The sequence below is a fragment of the Chiloscyllium plagiosum genome, unplaced genomic scaffold (assembly GCF_037043375.1).
Source record: "Chiloscyllium plagiosum isolate Xiang-an unplaced genomic scaffold, Cpla_swu_hap1 HiC_scaffold_19, whole genome shotgun sequence".
NCBI lineage: Eukaryota > Metazoa > Chordata > Chondrichthyes > Orectolobiformes > Hemiscylliidae > Chiloscyllium > Chiloscyllium plagiosum.
This window is the reverse complement of record NW_028270157.1, coordinates 26221511-26245901: the sequence shown is the minus strand read 5'-3', so window position 1 is coordinate 26245901 and position 24391 is coordinate 26221511. Positions and strand designations below refer to the sequence as shown.

At 40.6% G+C, this 24391-nt stretch overlaps 2 protein-coding genes across 3 annotated transcripts in view; one reads left to right on the top strand and one right to left on the bottom strand.

Moving 5' to 3' along the window:
• Positions 1-10614, bottom strand: ccdc59 (coiled-coil domain containing 59). The gene is made up of 4 exons (XM_043709686.2): positions 10452-10614; positions 5929-6166; positions 3069-3147; positions 1-1382 (listed from the first exon to the last, which is right to left on the bottom strand). The coding sequence occupies exons 1-4, from the start codon at positions 10597-10599 to the stop codon at positions 1212-1214; spliced, it is 636 nt and encodes a 211-aa protein (XP_043565621.1). The 5' UTR covers positions 10600-10614; the 3' UTR covers positions 1-1211.
• A 21-nt stretch (positions 10615-10635) lies between these two features.
• The window catches only part of mettl25 (methyltransferase like 25), an 87645-nt gene continuing 73889 nt past the window's right edge, over positions 10636-24391 (top strand). Inside the window, exons 1-2 of one of the 2 annotated variants that reach the window (XM_043709685.2) lie at positions 10636-11055; positions 17911-18063. In XM_043709685.2, the coding sequence (XP_043565620.2) occupies positions 10851-11055; positions 17911-18063 (358 nt within the window). In that variant the 5' untranslated portion in view covers positions 10636-10850. The remainder of the gene's footprint in view (positions 11056-17910; positions 18064-24391) is intronic. The other variant, XM_043709683.2, reaches the window with a different exon arrangement.

Here is a 24391-nt window from a genome sequence, read left to right as displayed (position 1 = left end):
TTAGCATTTGTATTGCATATCAAACTTTTAATATCAAATAACAAAGAAAAGTTGCCCAACTCCCGTGGATTGTTTCTTATAACAATATCAACAATATTTTCCATAGAACAAATTGGCAGAAAACTCTTTGATCTTAGGGTAAATATTTAAATCAAATACTTCAAAACTTAGAAACATAAAACATATCCAGTACATCTCAAAGGTCCAGCAAGCTGTTTTGATGAGCAGAACAATGTTTTTTAAAAAAAAAGGTAAATTTCCAGTTAAATAAATATAAAGAAATGCTGGAAATCTGAAATAAAAACAAAGCGCTGGAGAAACCTAGCAGGTCTGACCTTTTCAGTTTCAATGTGCAAAGATGCAATACCTGCTGTATACCACCCTCCTCATCTCCATCCAGGGCTCCAAACAATCTTTCCAGATGAGACAGAGGTTCACCTGCCTCTCTTCCAACCTAGTTTACTGCATCAGGTGCTCCCTACATCAGGTAGACCAAACATAAACTTGGGGAATGTCTCACCGAGCATTGCAGCAGGGTCTGCAGGAGCCTGACCTCCCAGTCACTGCCAATTTTAATCCCCCCAACCACTCTCTTTCCAACAGGACCATCCTTGCCTCTTCCATTCCAAAACAAACCACAGCGCAAATTGGAGGAACACCACCTCATTTTCCACCTGGGCAGCCTAGAGGACTCAATATTCAGTTCTCCAATTTCAAATAACCTCCCTTTCCATACCCCAACTCTCTTCCCAGCCCCTCCCCCTCCCTTCCACTGCTCCCTGCCACCAATCAGACTCATTCCCCCCATTGACCAACCAGGTCATACCCTCTACCTGTCTTCACCTATTCCCACTTCCCCATTCTGACCCATCACCCCCTTTCTCTGCAGCTCCCTTCACACCTACCCCCAGTCCTGAAGGGTTATACCCGAAACGTCGAATTCTCCACCTCCTGAAGCTGCCTGGCTTGCTGTATTCTTCCAACCTTCTGCCTGTCTATTTTGGATTCTAACATCTGCAGTTTTTTTGTCTTTTCAGTTTCTCCAGCATTTTCTACTGTTGTTATTTTTCGAGTTATAGTTTAGTCTTGTGTGATCTCTTTAGATTGGACCAACTTTAGTTGGAACAATACCAATTACAGGGAAAATTTTGGGTATCAGAAATAGGGGAAGAGCAAAATAATGCCAATGTTGAGATCAAAAGTATGTAATTTTATTTTATGCCTTGATTCTCCTGTATTTTTTTAAGCAGGTATTCCATCTGTAGATTCAGGTTTGGCTGTCCTTTTCTCGTTTTTTTGCTGAGTATTCTGTACCTCTCTAGTTTATCTTCCTTGTATTTTCTCTGCGCCTCTTCCTTTTCTCGTTGACGTTTTTCAGCTGCCTTTATGAGAAAATTACAAAGTTACCAATTAGATCTCAAGTAGAGTCATAGTCATACAGTCAGACAGCATGCATGCATACAGATTCTTCGGTCCAACTAGTCCACGATGAACATAAGCTCAAACTAAACTAGTCCCACCTACCTACTCCTGGCCCATATCCCTCCAAATCTTTCCTTTCTTTCCTATCATGTACTTATCCAAATGCCTTTTAAATGGTGCAATTGTACCCATATTCACCACTTGCTCAGGAAACATCCACACGCAAACCACCCTCGGGAAAGAATTTGCCCCATATGTCTTTTTTTAAATCTCTCCTCTCTCACCTTAGAAATGGGCCACCTAGTCTTGAAATTCCCCATCCTAGGGAAAAGACGACTACCATTAACTCTATCTACACCCCTCATTATAGTCTGCAGTGGGATTAAGAGATTTATGACAATCCTTTGCAAGAACTCTCTGGCAAAACATATAGTACATCAGTATAATTCTGAGTCTCAAAAGCAGTTGTTGGAGGCTGTTGTTCTTCTTAAATTCTTTTTTATGGGATGTGTGCTCCACTGGGAAAGTTTACATTTATTGCCCATTGATGGTGAGTTGTATTCCTGAACTACTGCAATCCACATGATGTGGTTATGCCCACAGTGCTATGCAGGAGGGAGCTCCAGCTTAGTTGTTGATTGAAAGGATTCCATAGATGCTTCAAAGTTGGGAGAGAGCAGTATGTTTAAACAGATAGCAGATGTTGGCTACTAATGAGGTCAGCACCTGGGAACTGGTTCCAGCAAGTCTGGGAGAAAATCTTTGCTCCAGCAGAGGCAGATGTTGAATAGTAACTGGGATCTCATGAGGAGACAGTTAGTTTGTCAGGAAGAGGCCAGAGTTTTGAACTGGGTTTGAACTAGTTCTGGGTGAAGGATATTGATGCAGCAGTGTGAAGATCTGAAAGGTCTCTGCCTATCTGCCTGTTATGAGCTATTGGAAGTTTAGAGAAAAGAAAGTAAGTTATAAGTATTAATGACTTCCTTTGAATGAGTTGAAAAAGTTACCTTGATCCACAATTTCAGAAAATCAACCAAGAGATAATCATATATGGCTGTGGAACAACACATCATGAAAACCACTTAAGTACCTGGCCAGATTTGTTATTTTCTTTTATTTATCCCTTAACTGTAGTTTGTCTGGCTTTTGTTCAAGTTACAAATTAGCATTGAGAATTTGAGATTCCCCAGAGTCTGGGATTGATTATTCAAAAAAAAAGTCTGGTTAGCAACCTTTTTGATCAATTTTGAGGGTCTATGAATGTTTTAATTTCACTGTGTCCTGAATGCAGAGGGAGAAAGGCTGATTTCGTTGGCTGTATCCTTGTCATAACATGACCATATTCATTATGGTACTGTTGATTTGAATTCTTACAAGAAGAATATTTGATATATTAATTCAGAACCATAAGTACATATATGAGTACCAGCAAAAACACTTAATTCAAAATATTCACATTTTCTTTCTAGTTATCATAAAACTATTTCAATAAATGATTGCTGGTTATGTCAATGAAATATGTATTAATCCTACACTTCAAAATCCTGGGGTATTCTTGCTTTTCTAAAACCATGATTAGAAATGTAATCTAAATGATAGTTCATAGAATCACAGGTCAGATCCAGGAAACACTGTATGACACTTACCTCTTTCTGTTTTAATTTTTCCGCCTGCTTTCTTTCAAATTCTTCTATGATCTTTTGATATGATGACTTAATCTTTTTCCTAAAATCAGAAAGTAAGGGATATTGTCTGCATTTAGATAAAGACATCCACCAGATTTTACTTCCAGAACTTTAGTCAACTCTGTCCAATTTTACAGATTTGTCCAATGTCAGAATCATGGAAATTTCAGTAGATGGCTATCAACTGTCCCATTCTGCTAGGTCCATATCAGAATTACTGAGTAGAAACCCATCTTTTGTGTTATCTCATAAAAAAAATCTTACTGCACTCTAAAATAACACCATGAGAGACAGAAGCAGAAGGAGGCCATTTAGTCCACTGCTCAATGAGATCACAGATGACCTGAAAATCCTCAACTCCACTTTTCTGTCTTCTCCCTTAACCTTCGATTTCCTTATGATTAAAAAGCTACCCCTGTTTTGAATCATGAGTGGTTTAGTTTCAAACAGCTGCTGTTGCATATTATACTGACTCTTCTACATAAGAGCCCTTCTAAGATATTTCTGTGTGATTCTAGTAATAATCATGCACTTACACTATATTATCAATTCTTCAAAAGTTGAAGCTAACTTCTACTCTTTCCCCTCTGCAATTGTTTCAAAATGTTGATCACACAAATAAAGCTTCATTTCTGCCCTAATGAGCACAGACCTAGCTCCTTAAACCTCTTATTTGGTAGTAATCCCTGGAACCATTTTAGTGAGTTTATGTGCTCTTCTTCCACAGCTTTAATGTCCATTGGAAATATGCTGCCCAGAAGTGCACATGACGACATAAGCTGTTTTGCAGATATTCCTCATCTGCATTGCTCTTATATTCAACATTCCTTCAAATAAAGTGCAGAATTCTGTTTACCCTTATGTTTTTCTCAATTTTGTTTTGGCTTCTCCCATTTTACACGAGATTGCCACACTGTTGGTAATCACCCTTCTCTATGTCCTCCAGTCAGTTACGTCTTTCTTTTCCAATCCTGTGTTTCAATCTCTTTTAAAAAAAAAGGGAGATAATTTTCTAGTGGTACTGTGCTGGACTTTTAATCCAGAAATGCAAGTAATGCTCTGGCGACCTGGGGTCAAATCCTGGCATGGCAGATGGTAGAATCTGAATTCAACAAAAACCTGGAATTAAGAGTCTAATGATGACCATGAAACTTTTCTATTGTCAGGAAAAACCACCCATTAGAGAAACAAACTGCTGTCCTTACCTGGTTTGGCCTACATGTGACTCTAGACCTACAGCAATATGGTTGACTCTTAACTGCCCACTGGGTAATTAGGGAACTGGCAATAAATGCTGGCCTAGCCAATGATGCACTCATCCGGTCAATGAAAAATATCTTTTTATGTGGTCCTAAACCATTATAATCTTCTTGACCATGCCATCACCATTTACTTACTTCAATTTTCTCTCTCCTCACAAAGGTAGCATACCATTTTCAATTTCTTCGTGTTATTTCTCTAACTAACCTATAGCCCAGCTGTTCTTCTCAACTACGGTTATTATAGGTAATAAGTGGGTTTCTTCACCGTTGGTATGAAGTTTTTTATTAGTTTTTAGCATGGTTTAATATTTATTACCAGTTGGTAAGGCATGGCAAACTAGAGTATCTTAGTTCCTTTGTTATTTGCTTCTCCAAAACCATGACCACCAAGGATAATCTAATATCTTACCCTTTCACCACCCCTCCCTCAAAGTGTCCACTTCGGTCATTTGCCACCATTAGCCCGAATTGCTTCGTAGTGTTTAAATTGTTTTGACCATCTGTTCCCTGAATTGTTTTCAATACAATAATACATGTTATTTTTTAAAAAGTGCCTTAACAGTAGGTCCAGAGCTTTCAGTTCCTCAACTCCAGTGAATTTTAATCTTCTGCTCTCATTGTGCTTTCCCCTCCACAAAATATACTTTATCTATTTATCTGAATTGAGTTACATTTGCCATATTTAACATTTGCCCAATTTGCTTAGGTTTTCCTTTAATCTATCAAAATAAAAAAATACTTAATGACATAACTTGCATAGTTAAGACTATTTATAAACCTGCAGATGACACAAGAATATGCAAATAATCTAGACCAAATTAATAAACCAGCCTCTGACATAAATGGTATTAAATGATTAGGTTCACATCTGGCAGATGTCATTCAACATGGGCAAATGCAATATTTTGAACTTTGGACAGAAATCTCCAAGCCCATTTTAAACTACTTCATTGGTAACAATAGTCCAACACTGTAATATGTCACTGCAGAATACTAATTGCCAAGTATTATACGGCAACGGTTAAAGTAAAACAAAAGTTCAAACAGTTCCTACATTACAACAATGAACACACTTCAAAGGTAATTAATTGATTATGAAATGCTTTGTGTCAACCTGAGATTGCAAAAGGCCCAACAGAAAAGCGAGGTTTTTATTTTAAGATTAGATTACTTATAGTGTGGAAACAGGCTCTTCAGCCCAACAAGTCCACACTGACTCGCCGAAGTGCAACCCAATTCAAACCCATTCCCCTACATTTACCCCTTCACCTAACACTACGGGCAATTTAGCATGGCCAACTCACCTAACCTGCACATTTTTTGACTGTGGGAAGAAACCGGAGCACCCGGAGGAAACCCACGCAGACACTGCGAGAACGTGCAAACTCCACACAGTCAGTCGCCTGAGGTGGGAATTGAACCCAGGTCTCTGACGCTGCGAGGCAGCAGTGCTAACCACTGTGCCACCGTGCCGCCCATGCTAACCACTGTGCCACCGTGCCGTTCTTTCTTTTCACATTAATTTCACAACTTTGGTGTTCTTTTAAAAAAAAACATACTTTTTTCCCCCCTCTGCTTGTAAAGTTGGTTGATCATTTGTTTCAACTTCTTTCTTTTTGGATTTCTCTGATTGTTTTTTAACAAGCTCTTCTTCAGCTAGATACAGGTGCCGCAAATGATCTGGGTAATTCTCAGTAAACCGTACTTCTTCAGTACGCTGTGCTTTCCTTTCTTTTCTCAATATTTTCTTATAGTCATGCTTGATCTTCTCCTTCTGGTGGAAAGCAAAGCCTTGCCCTGTAAGAAGATAATACTATTAGAAGTGTATTAGCATCCTGATTATCTTCTTTCATCTGCTATCAACCTGATAGTAATACTGAATTTATAATTTCCTTAGTCATCACAATTTATAGAATTAACATGACTTTTCCCATTTCTGAGAAGATAATGAGAAACTTGGAAGGACAGCACAATAACACACATTTCATAATGAACTCACGTAGTGAGCACCAATATTTAAATAAAGGGAAAAGATTAATCGCTAACATTTTAGACAATGTGCTTTTAGGAAACAATTTGACAGGCTACTGAAGTTTCTGAAGGAGTTCACCCAGTTTGAATAGAACATAATTTTACTTTGTTGATCCTGTCAGTCCAGTTAAGTTAAGGTAGTGGATAAAATAAAGGAAGCATGCTTGAATAGGACCTTAAATAATAGTCATAGTGTCATACAGCATGGAAACAGACCCTTAGGTCCAAGTAATCCACACCAACCATGTTCTCAAACTGAATTAGTCCCACTTGCCAGCATTTGACCCATATGCCCCCAAACTGTTCCTATTAAATGACATTTGGATAAATGCTTGAAATGTTGTAACTGTACCAGCATTCACTATTTAACTCCAGACATGAACTATTCTGTGTAAAAAGGTTGCCCCCCTCGTGACCCTTTTAAAACTTTCTCCTCTCACCTTAAAAGTATGCCCCCTAGTTTTGAACTCTCCTACCTTAGGAAAAGATCCTTGTCAGTTATTTTATCCATGCCTCTCATGATTTTATAAACCTCTAAGGTCACCTCTCAACCTCTTACACTCCAGTGAAAAAAGCTCCAGCCTATTTTTATAACTTAAACCCTTCATTCCCGGCAGCATCTTGTAAACTTTTCCAAACTCTCTCCAATTTAATAATATCCTTCCTATAACAGGATTACCAAAACTGCATACAATACTCCAGAAGAGGCCTCACCAATGTCCAGTACTACCTCAAATGTGATAACCCAACTCCTGTGGTCAAATATCTGAGCAATGAAGGCAAGCATGCTAAATGCCTTATCAACCATCAAAGAATTATGAACTTGAAACTCCTAGGTCTCTGTGTTCTACAACACTACAATGGCCCTACTATTAATTGTATAAGTGCTGACCTTGTTTGTTTTAATTTTAATTGTAACTTCAGTTTTAAATTTAGACATTTGTCACATCTCATTGGGTAATGCATTGAAAATCAAGCCCTACAATTCCCAGAGTCATCGCAAGTTAAAAGATTTTAAAAGTACTCAGAACTCCCCAATTAACGTCTTTCAGATTAACGTTGACAGAAAGCATGAACCAGTTTCTGTACATGAGAATTGCTATTTATTACAAATTAATACTTTATTTGCACATAAACAATTATGAACTGTCAGCAATAACTCTACTCATTAAAACTCTAATCCCCTTATAAACTCACCCCTACACAGAGACAGCAAAACAAAATGTGTGATGGGCAAAGGGAAAGTCGAGGAATAGTTCCTATTCACAGGACTCACTGAGATGGTCCTTTTTTTGACTTGACAGTGCATGCAGCTCCTTGATTCTCTCCCTCAAGATACTTTCTCTTGCTTTCAGGGGGCTGGTTCACACTTAATAAGTAAGCTAAGGACTTTATAAGAGCCACACCTTACAGCAGCTGAAGGAAAAAGGAAATACCCTTCAATTTTTAATCACAGAGAAAAGAGTTCCCTCCTGTCCTTTCTGCAATGCCATGACATTTCCCAAATATACACACTACCAAGTCATTCAGCTATCTGGGAGCCAATCACACAGTGTTGGCAAAGGCAGAAGACCTTTGTCATTGATAGCTAATCAGTAGTTTACAGACAAATCAGCTATTTATTGCTGGCCAAATTTTAATGTATACACAGATGCTGGCTCCACTTCATCTGGAACTAGGAAATCACTACTGACTGAATCAGCAGCTGTGTAAATAGCACTTACAATATATGTCAGGTTACTTCCTTTTAAAGTATGAACTGCCTGGGGTTTTAAAACAGTTTATTTGCCCAATTTCATCCACAAAGTACAAAAAAAGGTCTGTATACATTTGATGTTCATTTTTACAATAATTTATTTTAAACTATTCAGACAAAAAAATCCCCTGCTCCTACCAAAATTACATGGCTCCCTTTGCCCTCACCCAGTAATGTTCATATTCAACTGATCTTCCCTTGTGATTTCCCTCAACTTATAGCTTGATGGCATCACTGCATAGATTTTTTCCTCATTACCCACAAAACTCTTTCCTATCGAAGAAATGCACAGGAAACGCAGCACCTTTCACCCACTCCATTCACACCATTCACATACCCAGTAATTGGCCCAGGTGAAACAGTAATTTACTTTACTACATTCAATTTAGTATACAGTTAGTCACTACTCAGAGTGGAATCTTTCAAACATTGGGGAATACGTATTGGGAATACATACTTTGCTATTGAGAAACATTTTTGTTCAGTTTCAGGGTGACTAATGCTTTCAGCGACCTCTGATTTTAATTATCCACTGCATTCCCAAACTGGCCTGACTTCAGCTTCCAAACTTCAAGTGGAGTTCAAAGTAAATCTGAACAGCACCTAATTTTTCCATTAAAGACTGCAAAGTTTCTTTGGACTCAACATTAACCATAACACTTCTGATGAAGGACTTATGCCTGAAACGTCGACTCTCCTGCTCCTCAGATGCCACCTGACCTATGCTTTTCCAGTGCCACACTTTTTGACATTATTAACCATAACTGTTTCATATCCTAACAACTGCCCCCAGTTTTTCAGCCAACAGCTGCTGGCAAAAATATTACTACTCCTGATTTCACTAACACTGGGCATTTTTTTTTGTTTCTGTACTTGTCACATTATTATCTCCTTTTACTTTTGTTATTTAATCTCTTCTGTATCCCATGCTATCACAGACCTTCATTTTTGCTCTTTTACAATAGGAAATTATGTAATGCCCTAACAGGTATCTTGAATTTCTTTACACAATTATAGTGACATGAAATATTTAGAGTGCCCCAAGGTAACTGATTTAAAGTAAGTCATAAATGGGGTCACCAGGCTAAAGAGGGGGTGAAATCATCCAATGTTCCTCAACCTGGTTGTCATCAAATGAAGCAATGCTAATAGGGATTTATAATCAATCAGTTCAGTTGTTAATACACTTCTTTGAGGCAAGTCTTAAACCTTGGCTCAGAATTTAGGGCCATTTTTTTTTCTTTACACCCGGGTGGCCAGTGACAAACACTGCCCTTCACATCAAAGGGCAGTACTGCGTGACCCTCAGTTCATTTTTTTTTTCTTTTTCTTTTCCATGGTGTGTGTGTGCAGGTGTGAGACACAGTGAAAGACACAAAGTGCATGAATCTTTATTCAAATTCCACCACCAGGAAGATAGGAAAACACCCGGGTGGCCAGTAACAAACACTGCCCTTCACCTCAAAGGGCAGTGCTGTGTAATCAAAACAGTGAAGGGGAGGGTAGGGACTAAATCAAAATAGAGTTGGAGGGAGAAATAATGCACTCCAGTCCCTGCGGCAACCACCTCTCCCTGAACAACTCCAGGGTGTTGGTGGACACCGCGTGCTCCTTCTCCAAGGACACCTGGGCCCTAACGTAACCGCGGAAGAGAGGCAGGCAGTCGGCAATTTAGGGCCATTAGCGCTGTGCTGCAAGATACCCATTGGAGGACTGCAGGGCATGATGATGGCATTAATAACCTGAACTATTTACTATCAATGCCTAAGGTGAAAATGGTCACTTGGGACAAATTCCTAAGGAGATAATGGCTAGGAGAGACTGGTAATTTTCGATATTTTTAGCAGTTGCAATTAACCACGTGCAGCCTCCGAGCTTGTTCCAGCAATCAATAAGATGATGCTAAATCTTCTAGCTTCAGCTCCACTATCCCCTAACCGCCTCGGCGGGGAAAACTGGTGGCTTTGCTGTGGATTGATTGTTCTGATTATAAGTTTTAACCCAGTTATTATTATCGTTAATGCAAGTGAGTGAAGGTTGAATCAAAAACAGAAACTTCTGAAGAAGGGTCACTGAACCCGAAACGTTAACTCTGCTTTCTCTGAGCGAGTTTTGAGAAGATTTGTCTGCTTTCTCTCCACAGATGCTGCCAGACCTGCTGAGTTCCCTCAACAATTTCTGTTTCTGATTTGTTCGGGGATTTTTTTTTCCCTGAAGTGAAGAGTGAAACGGGCGGATCTCGTGCCTTTGAACCGGCGCTGCGGCCACAAAAGAAAACGCAAAGGGAGTCCTCACCTTCTCTGACATTGCCCCAACCTTTCTTGAAGTGACTCGCTCTCCACCGCTGCTTTTGTTGCGATCTCTGCCGGCCGCCGGGAGCCGGGCCGCGGAGAACCTTCTTCCGAAAGGAGCCGCCGTCTCCGTTCCTCGAGCTGGGCGCCATGATGGTAACGTCATCAACCTGCGACCGGACGCAAGGGAAAAGGGAGACGGCGGCCGCGAGCGATCAAACCATCCCTGACTCGAGGGGGGACGAAGTACGGGGACCGTGGAGCATCGACCCTCTGATCTTGTGTAACGATTACTGTAATAGATTTACGGACTGCGTTCCTCATTTTGCTGCCCCCCGGTGCCTTGGTTAGTCTGTGTCCTGGGAGGCCGAGGCCGGGCCCGCAGCCACCTCCACCACCGACGATGCTCTTCCCCGCGGATGTCGGTTTAGACCTGGTGCAGAGCAAAATCAAAAGCCTCACCGAGTTCCTGGACGTTTACCTCAAGATAGCAAACGTGCACACAGTCGATTTTTACACCAACGACGTTTGGAATCAGTTCGTGGCCCTGCCGCCTGAAGCTGTCATATCGCAGCTACTCTGTGAGCAGGGGGGACGTGCTGCACCGGGTAAGGAGCAAGTTGCATCAACTGACCATCAGCAAACGGAACAGAGTTTTGCTGATAACGGAACATCTGGTGATGTTTGCGATTAACAAACACTCAAGAAGTCTGCCATTTATAAACCACAGCTTAAGAACACCCCTGACTGTTTCACAAAAGCACTTTTGGAGTGTAGTCACTTTAGTAACGTAGGATGCAAGACTTAAGGGGCTGGATTTTCTTGTGGGTTTTGGGACCTCAGTGTCAAGACCAAATGGAGAACCTCCATCTGCACTTGCTGGTGGCACTAATGGCGCTGCAATCTTCTGCTTCTATTTCCAGGAAGCAGCAGTTTATATACTTGCCATCCTTTTAAGGAACAGAATCGGTCTTTAAATGGTGCAAGTTCAATCAGAGGGCAATCTGGAGAAGTGGGCTTTGCCGAGCCAGGCTTTCCTCAACATGGAAAGGAGCCAACAAGGAGTGTCGCTCTGAAACTTTTTGACAGATATTAGAAACCTTTCCACAAGATTTGATCAGATCGCCACTGCAGCCCTTTGTCCCCACAACATTGTCATTCACCCTACCATCTCCATGGAGGCCATCTCCAAAAATCTGGCTTCCTCTGCATAAAATGGGTGGGGAAACTGTGCCTGTGGGAAATTTCCAGCAATGCCTTAAAACTACCTCTACTTAAGCCCTTCACCACCTTAATTGACTACATGTATTCACAGAGCTGGGACAATCCAGCATAATTGTACACAGCAACATTCCACAAAGAACAGTTAAATAAATTAATCTTCAGCACCTTATTTGAAGTTGTTCGCAGGTAGAGGGACGGCTGGAAAATGGGAAGCTTTTAGAAATGAGATAACGAGAGTCCAGATACAGGTTATTCCTGTTAGGGTGAAAGGAAAGGGTGGTTGGTGTGGGGAATGCTGGATGATGAGAGAAATTGAGATTTTGGTTAAGAAGAAGAAGGAATCATACATCGGGTAGAGACAGGAAAGATTGAGTGAATCCTTAGAAAAGTATAAAGGCAGTAGGAGTATACTTAAAAGGGAAATCAGGAAGGCAAACAAGGCACATGAGATAGCTTTGGAAAATGGGTTAAGGATAATCTAAAGGGTTTTTATCAATACATTAAGGACAAAAGGGTAACTAGGGAGAGAATAGAGCCCCTCAAGGTCAGCAAGGCAGCCTGTGTGTGGAGCCGCAGGAAATGGGGGCGATACAAAATGAGTATTTTGCATCAGTGTTACTGTGGAGAAGGACATGGAAGATATAGAATGTGGGGAAATAGAATGTGATATCTTGAAAAATGTCCATATTACAGAGGAGGTGGTGTTGGATGGCTTGATACACATAAAAGTGGATAAATCCCCAGGCCCTGATCAGGTATACCCTAGAACTCTGTGAGAAGCTAGGAAAATGATTGCTGGTTCCCATGCTAACATATTTGTTTCATCAATAGTCACAGGTGAGGTGCCAGAAGACTGGAGGTTGACTAACGTGATGCCACTATTTAAGAAGGGTGGTAAGGAAAAGCCAGGGAACTATAGACGGTGAGCCTGATGTCGATGGTGGGCAAGTTGTCGGAGGGAATCCTGAGGGACAGGGCTTACATGTATTTGGAAAGGCACAGACTAATTAGGGATAGTCAGCATAGTTTTATGCATTGGAAATCATGTCTCATGAACTTGATCGAGTTTTTTCAAGAAGTAACAAAGAAGTTTGATGAGGGCAGAGCAGTGGACGTGATCTATATGGACTTCAGTAAAGCTTTCAACAAGGTTCCCCATGAGAGACTGGTTAGCAAGGTTAGATGTCATGAAATACAGGGAGAATGAGCTATTTGGATATAGAACTGGCTTTAAGATAGAAAACAGAGGATGGTGGTAGAAGGATGCTTTTCAAACTGGAGGCCTGTGACCAGTAGAGTGCCACAAGGATCGGTGCTGAGTCCATTACTTTGTGCCATTTATGTAAATGATTTGGATGTGAACATAGGAGGTATAGTTAGTAAGTTTGCAGATGACACCAAACTTGGAGGTGTAGTGGACAGTAAAGAAGGTTAAAGCTGAAAATGTGTTGCTGGAAAAGCGCAGCAGGTCAGGCAGCCTCCAAGGAACAGGAGAATCGACGTTTCGGGCATAAGCCCTTCTTCAGGAATGAAGAAAGTGTGTCCAGCAGGCTAAGATAAAAGGTAGGGAGGAGGGACTTGGGGGAGGGGCTTTGGAAATGCGATAGGTGGAGGGAGGTCAAGGTGAGGATGATAGGCCGGAGTGGGGTGGGGGCGGAGAGGTCAGGAAGATGATTGCAGGTTAGGAAGGCAGTGCTGAGTTCGATGGATTTGACTGAGACAAGGTGGGGGGAGGGGAAATGAGGAAACTGGAGAAATCTGAGTTCATCCCTTGTGGTTGGAGGGTTCCCAGGCAGAAGATGAGGCGCTCTTCCTCCAACCGTCGTGTTACCATGGTCTGGCGATGGAGGAGTCCAAGGACCTGCATGTCCTGGTTACCTCAGAGTACAACAGGATCTTGATCCGATGGGCCAATGGGCAGATGGAGTTTAATTTAGATAAATGTGAGGTGCTGCATTTTGGAAAAGCAAATCATAGCAGGACGTATACACTTGATGGTAAGGTCTTGGGAGTGTTGCTGAACTAAGAGGCCTTGGAGTGCAGGTTCATAGTTCCTTGAAAATGGAGTCGCAGGTAGATAGGATAGTGAAGAGGGCATTCGGTCTGCTTTCCTTTATTGGTCAGACTATTGAGTATAGGAGTTTGGAGGTTATGTTGCGGCTGTATAGGACATTGGTTAGGCCACTTTTGGAATATTTTGTGCAATTCTGGTCTCCTTTCTATCGGAAGGATGTTGTGAAACTTTGAAAGGGTTCAGAAAAGATTTAAAGGATGTTGGCAGGGTTGGAAGATTTGAGGTATAGGGAGAGGCTGAATAGGCTGGGGCTGCTTCCCCTGGAGTGTCGGAGGCTGAGGGGTGACCTTATAGAGGTTTATAAAATCATGAGGGGCATGGAAGGACAAATAGACTCTAGGGTGGGGGAGTCCAGAACTAGAGGACAGAGGTTTAGGGTGAGAAGGGAAAGACATAAAAGGGAACTAAGGGGCAACTTTTTCACACAGAGGGTGTTGCATGTATGGAATGAGAAGCCAGAGGAAGTGGTGGAGGCTGGTACAATTGCAGCATTTAAAAGGCATCTGGATAGGTATATGAGTAGGAAGTGTTTAGAGGGATATGGGCCACGTGCTGGCAAATGGGACTAGATTAGTTTGGGATATCTGGTTGGCGTGGACGAGTTGGACCAAAGGGTCTGTTTCCGTGCTATACACCTCTCTGATTTTAAGTGCAGGGAAGGTCTCTGTTGTCGCTTCAGACATATTACTCCTCAATCTTCACCACACAACCAGATAATCGGGTTATTTATTTGGGACTTCAGTGTGTGCAAATAGGTTGCTATGTGGTATAAAAATTGAGAATCATCAAAACATTGCACAACAAAGGGAATAAAGTGTGACTCTACTTACACTGGATTTGAACTCAGAATCAAATTTAGATCAATGACATTTTATTACCATGCTTACTGGAAAAAGCCTTATACCTGGTTTGGACTACAAAAGGAAGTCACTGGGAATGAAATAGGCAGTCTGAAATCAAATCTGAAAATAAAACTACAAATGCTGAACAGGTCAAGCATTTGTGGAGGGCGAAACATTTCAGATCCACGTCCTTTTAGCAGAACTAGAAGCAGTTAAAGATGTTACTACTGTTCTTAAGATTACCGCACAGCTGCACATACACATATTTTAAAGGAACCAGTGCTTCTGTGTGGCGTTTTGTCCATTGCTCATCACATTCCCAACTGTGTGGCTGTGAAACTTAAAGGAAATGTTAGGTTTGTTTAAGCAAATATGGAGGCAGGGAAGGTAGGGTGGGAAGGGCAAGACAGAAATATGTGGTAAAATGGAAGACAGGAGAGCAATTAATTGACAACAGTGATAATGCTTCGGATTTCTAAAAACATTTGTGCCTCCATTTCTATGTCTAGTATAAAAAGATTAATTTGTATACCTTTGAGGATCTGAGACCTGAATATAGGCTGAGGTAGCTAGTTATTGTCAGGAATGACCACTTAATACATGCTCTTACTAACTTAGGTGGCAATAAAATGGCTTCTTAATGCAAATAACATGACAAAATGGCTTTGAGGCTGCAAATTGACCATTCTACTTAAAGCTGCATAAAATGGCTTTTAACCATGCTAAAGGTGCATAATTGATTTGACCACAATCTGCCTCTACGGAGATTAGCAGACAATGCTTCCTTTACCACACAGAAATAACTAGACTAGATAAGACATGACTGGCCATTCTCACTGACCTTCAAGTGCAGGTGCAGGAACTAGGTTCGTGTGATAAGAGAAACTTGAATATTGGAAACCAAGATTGGTTCCCAGGAAATATCATTGGGCTCAATTACTGTCAATAAAACCATTTCATTAAGTTGATTAGTAATTGTTTGAATGAACTGTACGATTGTGGCCTGTACCTCTATTTAAGAAAAGTATAAAAATGTCTTTGTTTTAAGCCATGTGCGCAGTTCCAATGGGAAACAGAGGTTAAGTGTTTAATCTCTGTGTTTCTGGATGATCTGTGCTTGGCTATGTTAAATAAGTGTGAAATCTTAAAGGACCAGACTGATTGTGAGTGGTTATTGACCGATCACGGAACAGAGCCCACCCCCCAACCTGGTCCAGATATTCACCTTTACTATGTTATTAATTTAGACAAATACCAACTCCTGTGGAAAAAATTGTTAAAGTGTAATTTATCTTGAACTGTCTTTTGAGATTGACATCCCTACCAGATATAGTTTCATGTTTGGTAGTGTAATGACTTCATACTGTGCGTACTTTCTGCTGTGCTACCTCATTCTTAAACTGACTTTTTAACCTCTTCCAAAATTATACTAAAGAGGAGTGTCGCCATTGCAATATGCCATCCAGATGCTTAACCATTCTGAATGGGCAAGCGGGTGATTGGAGATCTGAAAACGTGAAGTACACTAAGGATGCCAGCAATTTTGTTAAGTGTAGTGGGGCTCCAATTCTAGAAAACTAAGTTAATCTATCAGGTATTACATGTTATAAACATATGCTCAGTGGTATTTGTATTCCAGGAAAATTACAAAATATAATCTTTTTCAAGGGCCACAGAGGTACTTAAAAGAGTAACAGAGGCTTTTAAAGGATGTATCTTGAAAGAAGGGCAGATAATTAATGAAAGTTACAAATAGCATTGTGAAATAACTTTAAATTATTCACATATGAATTTTCTTGGGGGACAAATGTGCTCTCACATTGTATATTTCAAGGTAAAGTAGGAGTTGTTTTTCTGGTCACTGCCATTCAGTTAAAGGTATACTGATTGTGCAGAGAAAATACATGTAGGTACAGATATTGGAGATCATTTGGTACTGGATAAAAAACAAACTTTCATCAATTAGTGCTTGAATTTTCCACCATAAGAAACCTAAAATAGTCACTTGTATAAAAATATATACATCTTAAAATATAATCCAATATCTGTACCTACAATTTTTTTTTTCAGTATTACATTTTAAGATGTATTTATTTTTACAACAAATTTCTTACATCTGGCCTTTTGGTAAACAAAAAATCCATTTCTTGACTGTCATAACAGTCCTAGACACAAACATCTTTAACTGCTTAATCAATGCCTATTTCTCCATTCCCTAACTTTGAAGTAGTGATGTTTGTTGGTGATTGTAAAATTTTCAGATTAAATTAGGCCATGCAAGTGTTCTGCAAAATCTGGACAACACTCAATCTGAGGTTCGCAAATGACAAGCAACAATCATGTCACCAGATGACAAGCAATGACTGTCTTCAACATGGGAGAGTCTTAAAAATCTGCCACTAGTATGAAAAATACTTTAACTGAATCCCCAACCATCAACAGATGGCATTTATCATTGACCAGAAAGTTTATATAAATAGTATAGTTACAGGAGCCAGTCAAAGCCTGAGAATAATTTACCTTCTGACTCTCCAGAGCATGTCCACCATCTGTGAGATAGAATTAAGAGTGTGAAGGAAAACTCTAGCTAGCTGTCTGGATTAGTGCAGTTTTCCCTACACTCAAGAAGCTCAACTCCATTCAAACCAAGCAAGTTTGCTTGACTGGCATCCTACCTACCAGTTTTAATGTTTGCACCCCCCACTACTATCATGCAGTCGCAGCAGTCTATTCCATCTGTAAGTAATAATTAACTAAACTTTATTTGACCACACCTCCTAAACCTGCAACCCATACCACTATAAAAGCAAATTCTGTTTTCCGTGATACACTCACATCATAAATTAAGTTAAAAATCTATTTATATTTTAATTGGGCATAACTTACAGTTGTGCAGAGAATCTTTTTGTTCAATAATATTAGGTCATTTCATTCCCCTCTCTCATGTGTATTAATGAGTTATATGAGACAAATACTAACTGAAGGTTATTAACCCAGAACCTTAATTTCAATAAAGCTTTGCTTTAATGTTGTATAACAGTATTTTACTCTGAATGCTAAAATAATTTTTCATGCCCTTAATGTTTCTGGGAAATTCAATTTTCTACAGCTTTGTACTCTACATTCCTCATTGGATATGTAAAGAATAGTTATATAGACTCTTAAGCAGAAAAAATGTGGATTTGGTACTGTGAAAGATACAATAGAGCCAGAATACACAAAATACTTAAAACTTTCTTTTTGTATTTTTCTTCTCTAAGCAATAGTGGTAATTAGAGCTAAGATTTAGTCTATGCTTAAACTTTATCTTTTCTCATGGGCAGAAAAAATCGATGCCTCGGTATGGGATGAGTCTGAAAAACTTAGAGATGTGGCTGCTTACAAGAGAGTTACTCAGGATCACTCCCTGCCAAACCTTGGAGTATGCACATCACTGAATGACCTGCTACAAGAGATGTGGGGAAATAAGCAAAAAGGTTTGCAAATCTGTGTTTTTTTTTTGTGTAATACGGATTGCTGCACGTATTTCATATGTACAGCACAGAAGTAGGCTATTCAATTTGGTCAATGTCATTTTAATGCTGCTCAGAGTGCCTTCTTCCACCCACCTTCTTCTAATCCTATCAACTTAATCTTCTATTCCTTTCTGTCTTAAGTTCTAACTCTAGATTCATTTTAAATGTATTGATGCTATTCATCTCAACTTTGCCTGTCAGTAATGAGTTCTCAACCTAACCACTGTCTGAGGAAAGAAGTTTCTGCTCAATGTTTCACTAGACTTATTAGTGACTAGCTTATAATTATGAACCATAGTTCTGCTCTCCCCACATGGGAAAGTTCTTCTATACTTCTATTCTTCATAAACTTAAAAGCAGTTATTAGGTTATTCCTTAGCCTTCAATCTGTAGTTAAAAATGGTTTAGTTAAGCCATGCTCAACTTAAAATGATTTATTAGTTTTTATGTTATGATGCTTTTATTGTTATATTGGTTTTCCTGTTAATTCATTAAATTATAATTTTCACTTTGTTTCAGAATCTGATTAAATAATCAATTTTACCATCTTGTCTTTAGTCCAAAACTCAATTTTAAGTTTTGGCCCACCATGTCATTTTGCATATTTTCAGATTTCATATTTTCTGATTTATCTTGCTGAATATTTGATTTCTTTTTCACATAGTTTAGTTTTGAAACCTATTTCAACCTTTTCATGTGCCTTCTGTTCTATCATTTAATATTATATCACTGTCTTTTATTACAATCATAAATCACTAGCTTTCCAGTTACATATCAAGTCATCTTGTACAGCATACCATGTCTCTTCTGAACCTGGTGTGTTCTATGACATTGCATATGGTTTCAAGGAGGGAATTTTGATTTACTAACGGATTGGATACTGAGGGATTTTGTTTATATGTTTTGCCTCATGCCCTTGTGATCTAACTGCACATTGTAAGACTTCAGGCTCTTCACTTGAATGCCAACATGATTTGGCAGGCTTTGGCTATAGTTGGATGGGCATCATTCCGATAGAGGCCACAGGACCAGGTAGGCCCAATCCCTAAGCCTGAGGATGAGATTGGCCCCAAACTTGTGTTATGAAGTTGTAGGTATGCTGTACCTCTAAGAGAGTTGAAAGACTGGTAAGGACTTAGCAAGCATACAGAGTGCTGGAAAATTTAAAATTAAAAATTCCCGCCTCAGGCGACTGACTGTGTGGAGTTTGCACGTTCTCCCCGTGTCTGCGTGGGTTTCCTCCGGGTGCTCCGATTTCCTCACACAGTCCAAAGATGTGCAGGTCAGGTGAATTGGCCATGCTATATTGCCCGTAATGTTAGGTAAGGGGTAAATGTAGGGGTATGGGTGGGTTACGCTTTGGCAGGTCGGTGTGGACTTGTTGGGCCGAAGGGCCTGTTTCCACACTGTAATCTAATCTAATCTAATGTAATCTAATCTAATCTAATGTAACATTTGGTCGAACAGCTAGCAGTGACTGGGTTGCAATGAGACAAAAACGAATTCAAATTCGGCCAATCAATTTAAATTATGCCCCAAGATACCAAACCCCAATTAAGTTTGAATTTAGTATTTTGACAATATTAAAACCAATGAAACGATCCCAACTTTCGGTGTATAAATATCAGACATTTTGCACAGTAAGCCAAAGCGGCAAAGAGCAGCAAGCCACCAGCTAGAATAGACTGCCAGCAGAACTGCTGTCTAAAAGGTACCTTTATCTATCAAAGACCTGTGAAGCAGAATCCCTAAGAAGCAGAGAAGAAGACAGAAAAATCTACAGAGGAAACTTGGCAATGCTGACTGGTTTTGAAATGTGACTTTTTTGTAAATCGTAATTAGGATTTTTTTGTCGGACTAGTATTGTAGAGGGAGAGGTAAAAGATAGGTTTAAGAGAAAGTAGTTGTAAATGGTTGTTAGTTAATATTCTCTGTTAGACTAAAGAATAAAGTTGTTAATTTTTACTTTAAATAGTGACTTTTGAGATAGCACTTGGCCTCTCGAATTTAAAGATTACAACACTGGATGAATCTTACCTGTGTTGCTGGTTTAAATTAGCAGAGGGATTTACCCCTTTGTCTTAACACTTGGGAGAAAGGTGGATTGAGGTGCTTTTTACTGGTCTTTCATATAGTACGGTAGCATGGGGAGGAGAGTAGGGCTACCATCTCAGGACAACTTTGATCCCAATGGGAAGTCCAATCTTTGCTCTTCGCAATGTGGTTTCTGATTTCTGACACCAATTTGTGGTGGATGAACTGCATGTTTCTTTTGGGGTGGGGGGTGTGTGGGCAGCGGCAAGTGGTTAGTGGACACAGGGTCTGATTATAGGTGAACTTCAGGCCTGCGAAAGCCAGTTAAATTGGAGGCTCCACAGGTTTAGAAAAGCTGAGTACACTTCGTGACAGAACAGTGAACTGGCACATTGCACTGTTTGATTTTTATATGTAATAAATATATATTTATTCATCAAATTACACAAAAGTGAAACAGAAACATGAAAAAAGACAAAATAAACGTTTATGCTGAAATCCTAATCTCAAGCACCCATTATGTTCTCATATGCATTTGCATCAACCAGTGTAAGCTGATCTTAAATGTTGTCATGATACAGAATCTTCCCAGGCCCTGAGCTATTTGGGCTATGGTGACAAATGTGGGCGAATTGCATGAGGTGTCAAGTGAGGCCAGTCTCGATGTTGAGACTGCCAAGTTACATTTTCGAACTAAGTTTTGTAGTGAGGAAATCTAACAAAGGATACAACAGAATATAGACAAATTAGAAAGTTAGATGAGATGTGGCACATGGACTTGAATCTGGCCAAGTGTAAGCTGATGCATCTTGGGAGGTCAAATGCAAAAATAATGTATACAGTAAATGCCAGGATCATTAGAAGCACTGAAATACAGAGGGATCTTGGGTGCAAGTCCATAGCTCTCTGGAAATAGGAGCACAAGTGGATAAGATGATAAAGAAGACATTTGGCATGCTGGCCATCATTGTTTGGGGCATTGAGTATAAAAGTTGACAAGACATGATTCAGCTGAATAAGATTTTAGTTAGGCCTCATTTGGATTACTGTATACAGTTCTGGTCACCACATATAGGAAGGATGCGGGGGCTTTGGAGAAGGCGCAAGCGAGGTTTACCAGGATGTTGGATTGGAATGTAGTAATTATATGGAAAGATTGGGCAAACTTGCATTGTTTTTGCTCAACATTGAAGGCTGAGGGGCAACCTGATAAGAGTAAAAGTATGAGAGGCATGGATAGAGTAGATAGTCAGAGTCTTTTTCCCAGGGCGGAAATGTCAAATACCACATAGCATATGTTTAAGGTGAGAGAGGAAATGTTTAAAGAAGGTGTGCAAGGTAAGCTTTTTATACAGAGGGTAGTAGGTGCCTGGAACACACTGCCAGCAGAGGTGGGAGAGGCAGATATGATAGCAACATTTAACAGGCATTTAGACAGACTCATGAACAGACAGAGAACAGAGGGATATGGATCATGTGTAGGCAAATAGGATTATTTTAGAATGGCATCATGGCTGGCAAAGACATGTTGGGCGGAAGGACCTGTTCTATGTTCTGTGAGACAAGATTCTTGCATGTGAGCATGAAAGGCTTGGTAACAGGAATTTTCACCCTCATTATAACTTTATCTCACCTGTTTAATACATATAGCACTGTCCTATTTTACCATCCGCTGTATAGAAACTAGACATCATTGCTGATATGAAAGTCAGAGTAATTACCTGGTGATTAGATATTACTGCTTGCTCCTTTGGATGTCCAGCGGTTGCATGCACCCCATGTCCATAGATACTGGCATCCAGCATGTGCTAGCCCTTGAGCACCACTCCTCTGATCCACTTATAGTACACTGTACTTTAGTTCAGAATTTTGGAATACGAGCACCTTCATTGGAACTTTGCTGCAACATCATGTACCCAGCTCACAGACTGGAATGTTCATTCACTTTGTGTTTAACTAGATATTCAAAGCATCCCTGGGCAATGCCTAGCCTAATAGTATTTTGCCCTGTAAGCTAAACTTTTAAGGCTTGCACCACTTCTGCCTTGCTGTATTCCTTAATTTAAAAGTTGCATAACCCAGGTTACAGTCCGACAGGTTTATTTGGAAGTACAAGCTCTTGGAACGCTGCCCCTCACTAGCTACCTGACGAAGGAGCAGTGCTCCGACAGCTTGTTCTTCCAAATAAAATTGTTGGACTATAACCAGGTATTGTGTGACTTTTAACTTTGTCCACTCCAGTCCAGCACCGACACCCCCATATCACGGGTTCCTTAGTGTCAACACAATGACAGTCACTTTGATATGCTGGTCAACAGTCATCAGTTAAGAGCTGGATATGTTGCTGTATGTCACAGTGGTTTTTCAATCTCATAACCAAAATATGTGCCAGTAGACTATGTGGCAAATGCTCTGTATGTCTGTTAACTAAATGGCTATAACTCAAAATCGAAGGGGATTTTCCTCACTCAGATCAAGGGGGATTGATGTTAGTCAGAGGTTTCTGGTACACTTAATCAACGGCAGCAGATGCTATCAGTCCAGAGGCATGAGCATGATTAGGCAGCTGCATGGAGCAGTCAGGATCCAGAGAGTCCATCTCACTCCAGTCTAGGGAGTGGCCATGGACAGTTCAGTAAGTCCTGTGCATGTGGTCAAGAGATTACTGAATCATCAGACAGGGAGAATCTTAGAAACACAGAGATCAGTCAGGGGTCTGGTCAGTCTTCAGTTCTTAGAGGTTTTATGTTGGGGGGAGAACCTGACAGTCAAACCTTTGGTGTCCAACAAGACTTATGTTGCCTCCCATGATCATTTGAGTGTTAAATATAACCTGTGAGGGGAAAATGGCTGCAATCACATGCAGAGTGGCTGTGCATTTGTTGGCCAGAATTGCAGGCTCTACTTCTGTTTGATAGGAGTATGTTCAAGGGTAATTGCATCAGTTGGACACTTGCAGAGTGCAGGTTGAAGTCGCTGGCAATCATATCATTATGCATATGAAATAAATGCATTATACAACTGGGTCGTTGCAAATGCTGGTCGCAAGCGGTGTTGACTGTGTCATTTAACCTTGCAGATAAACATCCCTGTGAAGCAGAAGTGATCCCAGGCACCCTTAAAAGAGACATCTGTGGGCTTCAAAGCACCCACTTAATGCAAGGCTACCTAGGATGTACAATGGCACAGAACTGATTCCCTCTCAACCTAAACTACGGGTATTATGCATAGTGCTCTTATATGTAATAATTCCACTTGTGGATGATGTGGGACTGGAAGGAGGTGAGTTCAGTGCTCATGAAGCACCTGCACTCTCTGACTGTCTCTTTGCTACGTGATTGGTGGTGTGCATTAATTCGAATATAGCCCAATGCCATAGTTCTAAAAAAAAATCATTCCATGGCCTTCCTTGTTAAAATGCTCCATATCACACTCTTAGAGGAACATCTCTGAGACACCCGCACTCACCAATCCCACCGCCCTCTGGTTGAACTCCCTCTCTCACTCCGTCAAGGACATGCAGGTCCTGGGCCTCCTCCACCGCCAAACCCTTACCACCTGACGCCTGGAGGAGGAACACTTCATATTCTGCCTTGAGACTCTGCAACCACATGGGATAAATTTGGATTTCAACAGCTTCCTCATTTCCCCTTCCCCCACATTGTCCCGGTCCCAAGCCACCAACTCGGCACCACCCTTCGGAACCATCCATTCCCCCCCCCACCCGCCTTGACCTATCACCCTCTCTCTCACCTTCATCCACCTATCACTTTCCCAGCTACTTTCCCCAAATCCCTCCCATTTGTCTCGCAGCTCCGACCCACAAGCCTCATTCCTGATGAAGGGTTTATGCCCGAAACGTTGATTCTTCTGGTCCTCAGATGCTGCCTGACCTGCTGTTCTTTTCCAAGCACTACACTGTTGACTCTGATCTCCAGCATCTGCAGTCCTCACTTTCTCCTCTTGGAGGAATGTTTTAAGCCATCAGTTGTAAGTGATATGAATGGTGACTGCTCACATTGCTAATGACCTGTTTTGCTTCTTCTGGACTCCACACAAGTTAATTGTCAGGGGCTCTAGACTATCCTTTTTTTTCTGCAATGCAATGATGGTGCAGAGAAATAGGAGAAGAACTGGTGTACCGGCAGGCCCAAGACCAGAGGTATCCTCTAGCAGAGATCCAACAGCCTCCACATGAAGAGATTCAGCTAAAGGTCCCTGCGGAATGTCCAGAAGTTAGAAGCCATTTTCTCCC

Coding starts and splice junctions, on each gene's coding strand:
- ccdc59 (XM_043709686.2), bottom strand. CDS start 10,599: ATGGCGCCCAGCTCGAGGAACGGAGACGGCGGCTCCTTTCGGAAGAAG. Junction 3,148..5,928: donor CAAGCAGAGGGGGGAAAAAA/GTATGTTTTTTT, acceptor TTCTGATTTTAG/GAAAAAGATTAAGTCATCAT. Junction 1,383..3,068: donor AAAAATTAAAACAGAAAGAG/GTAAGTGTCATA, acceptor TTTCTCATAAAG/GCAGCTGAAAAACGTCAACG.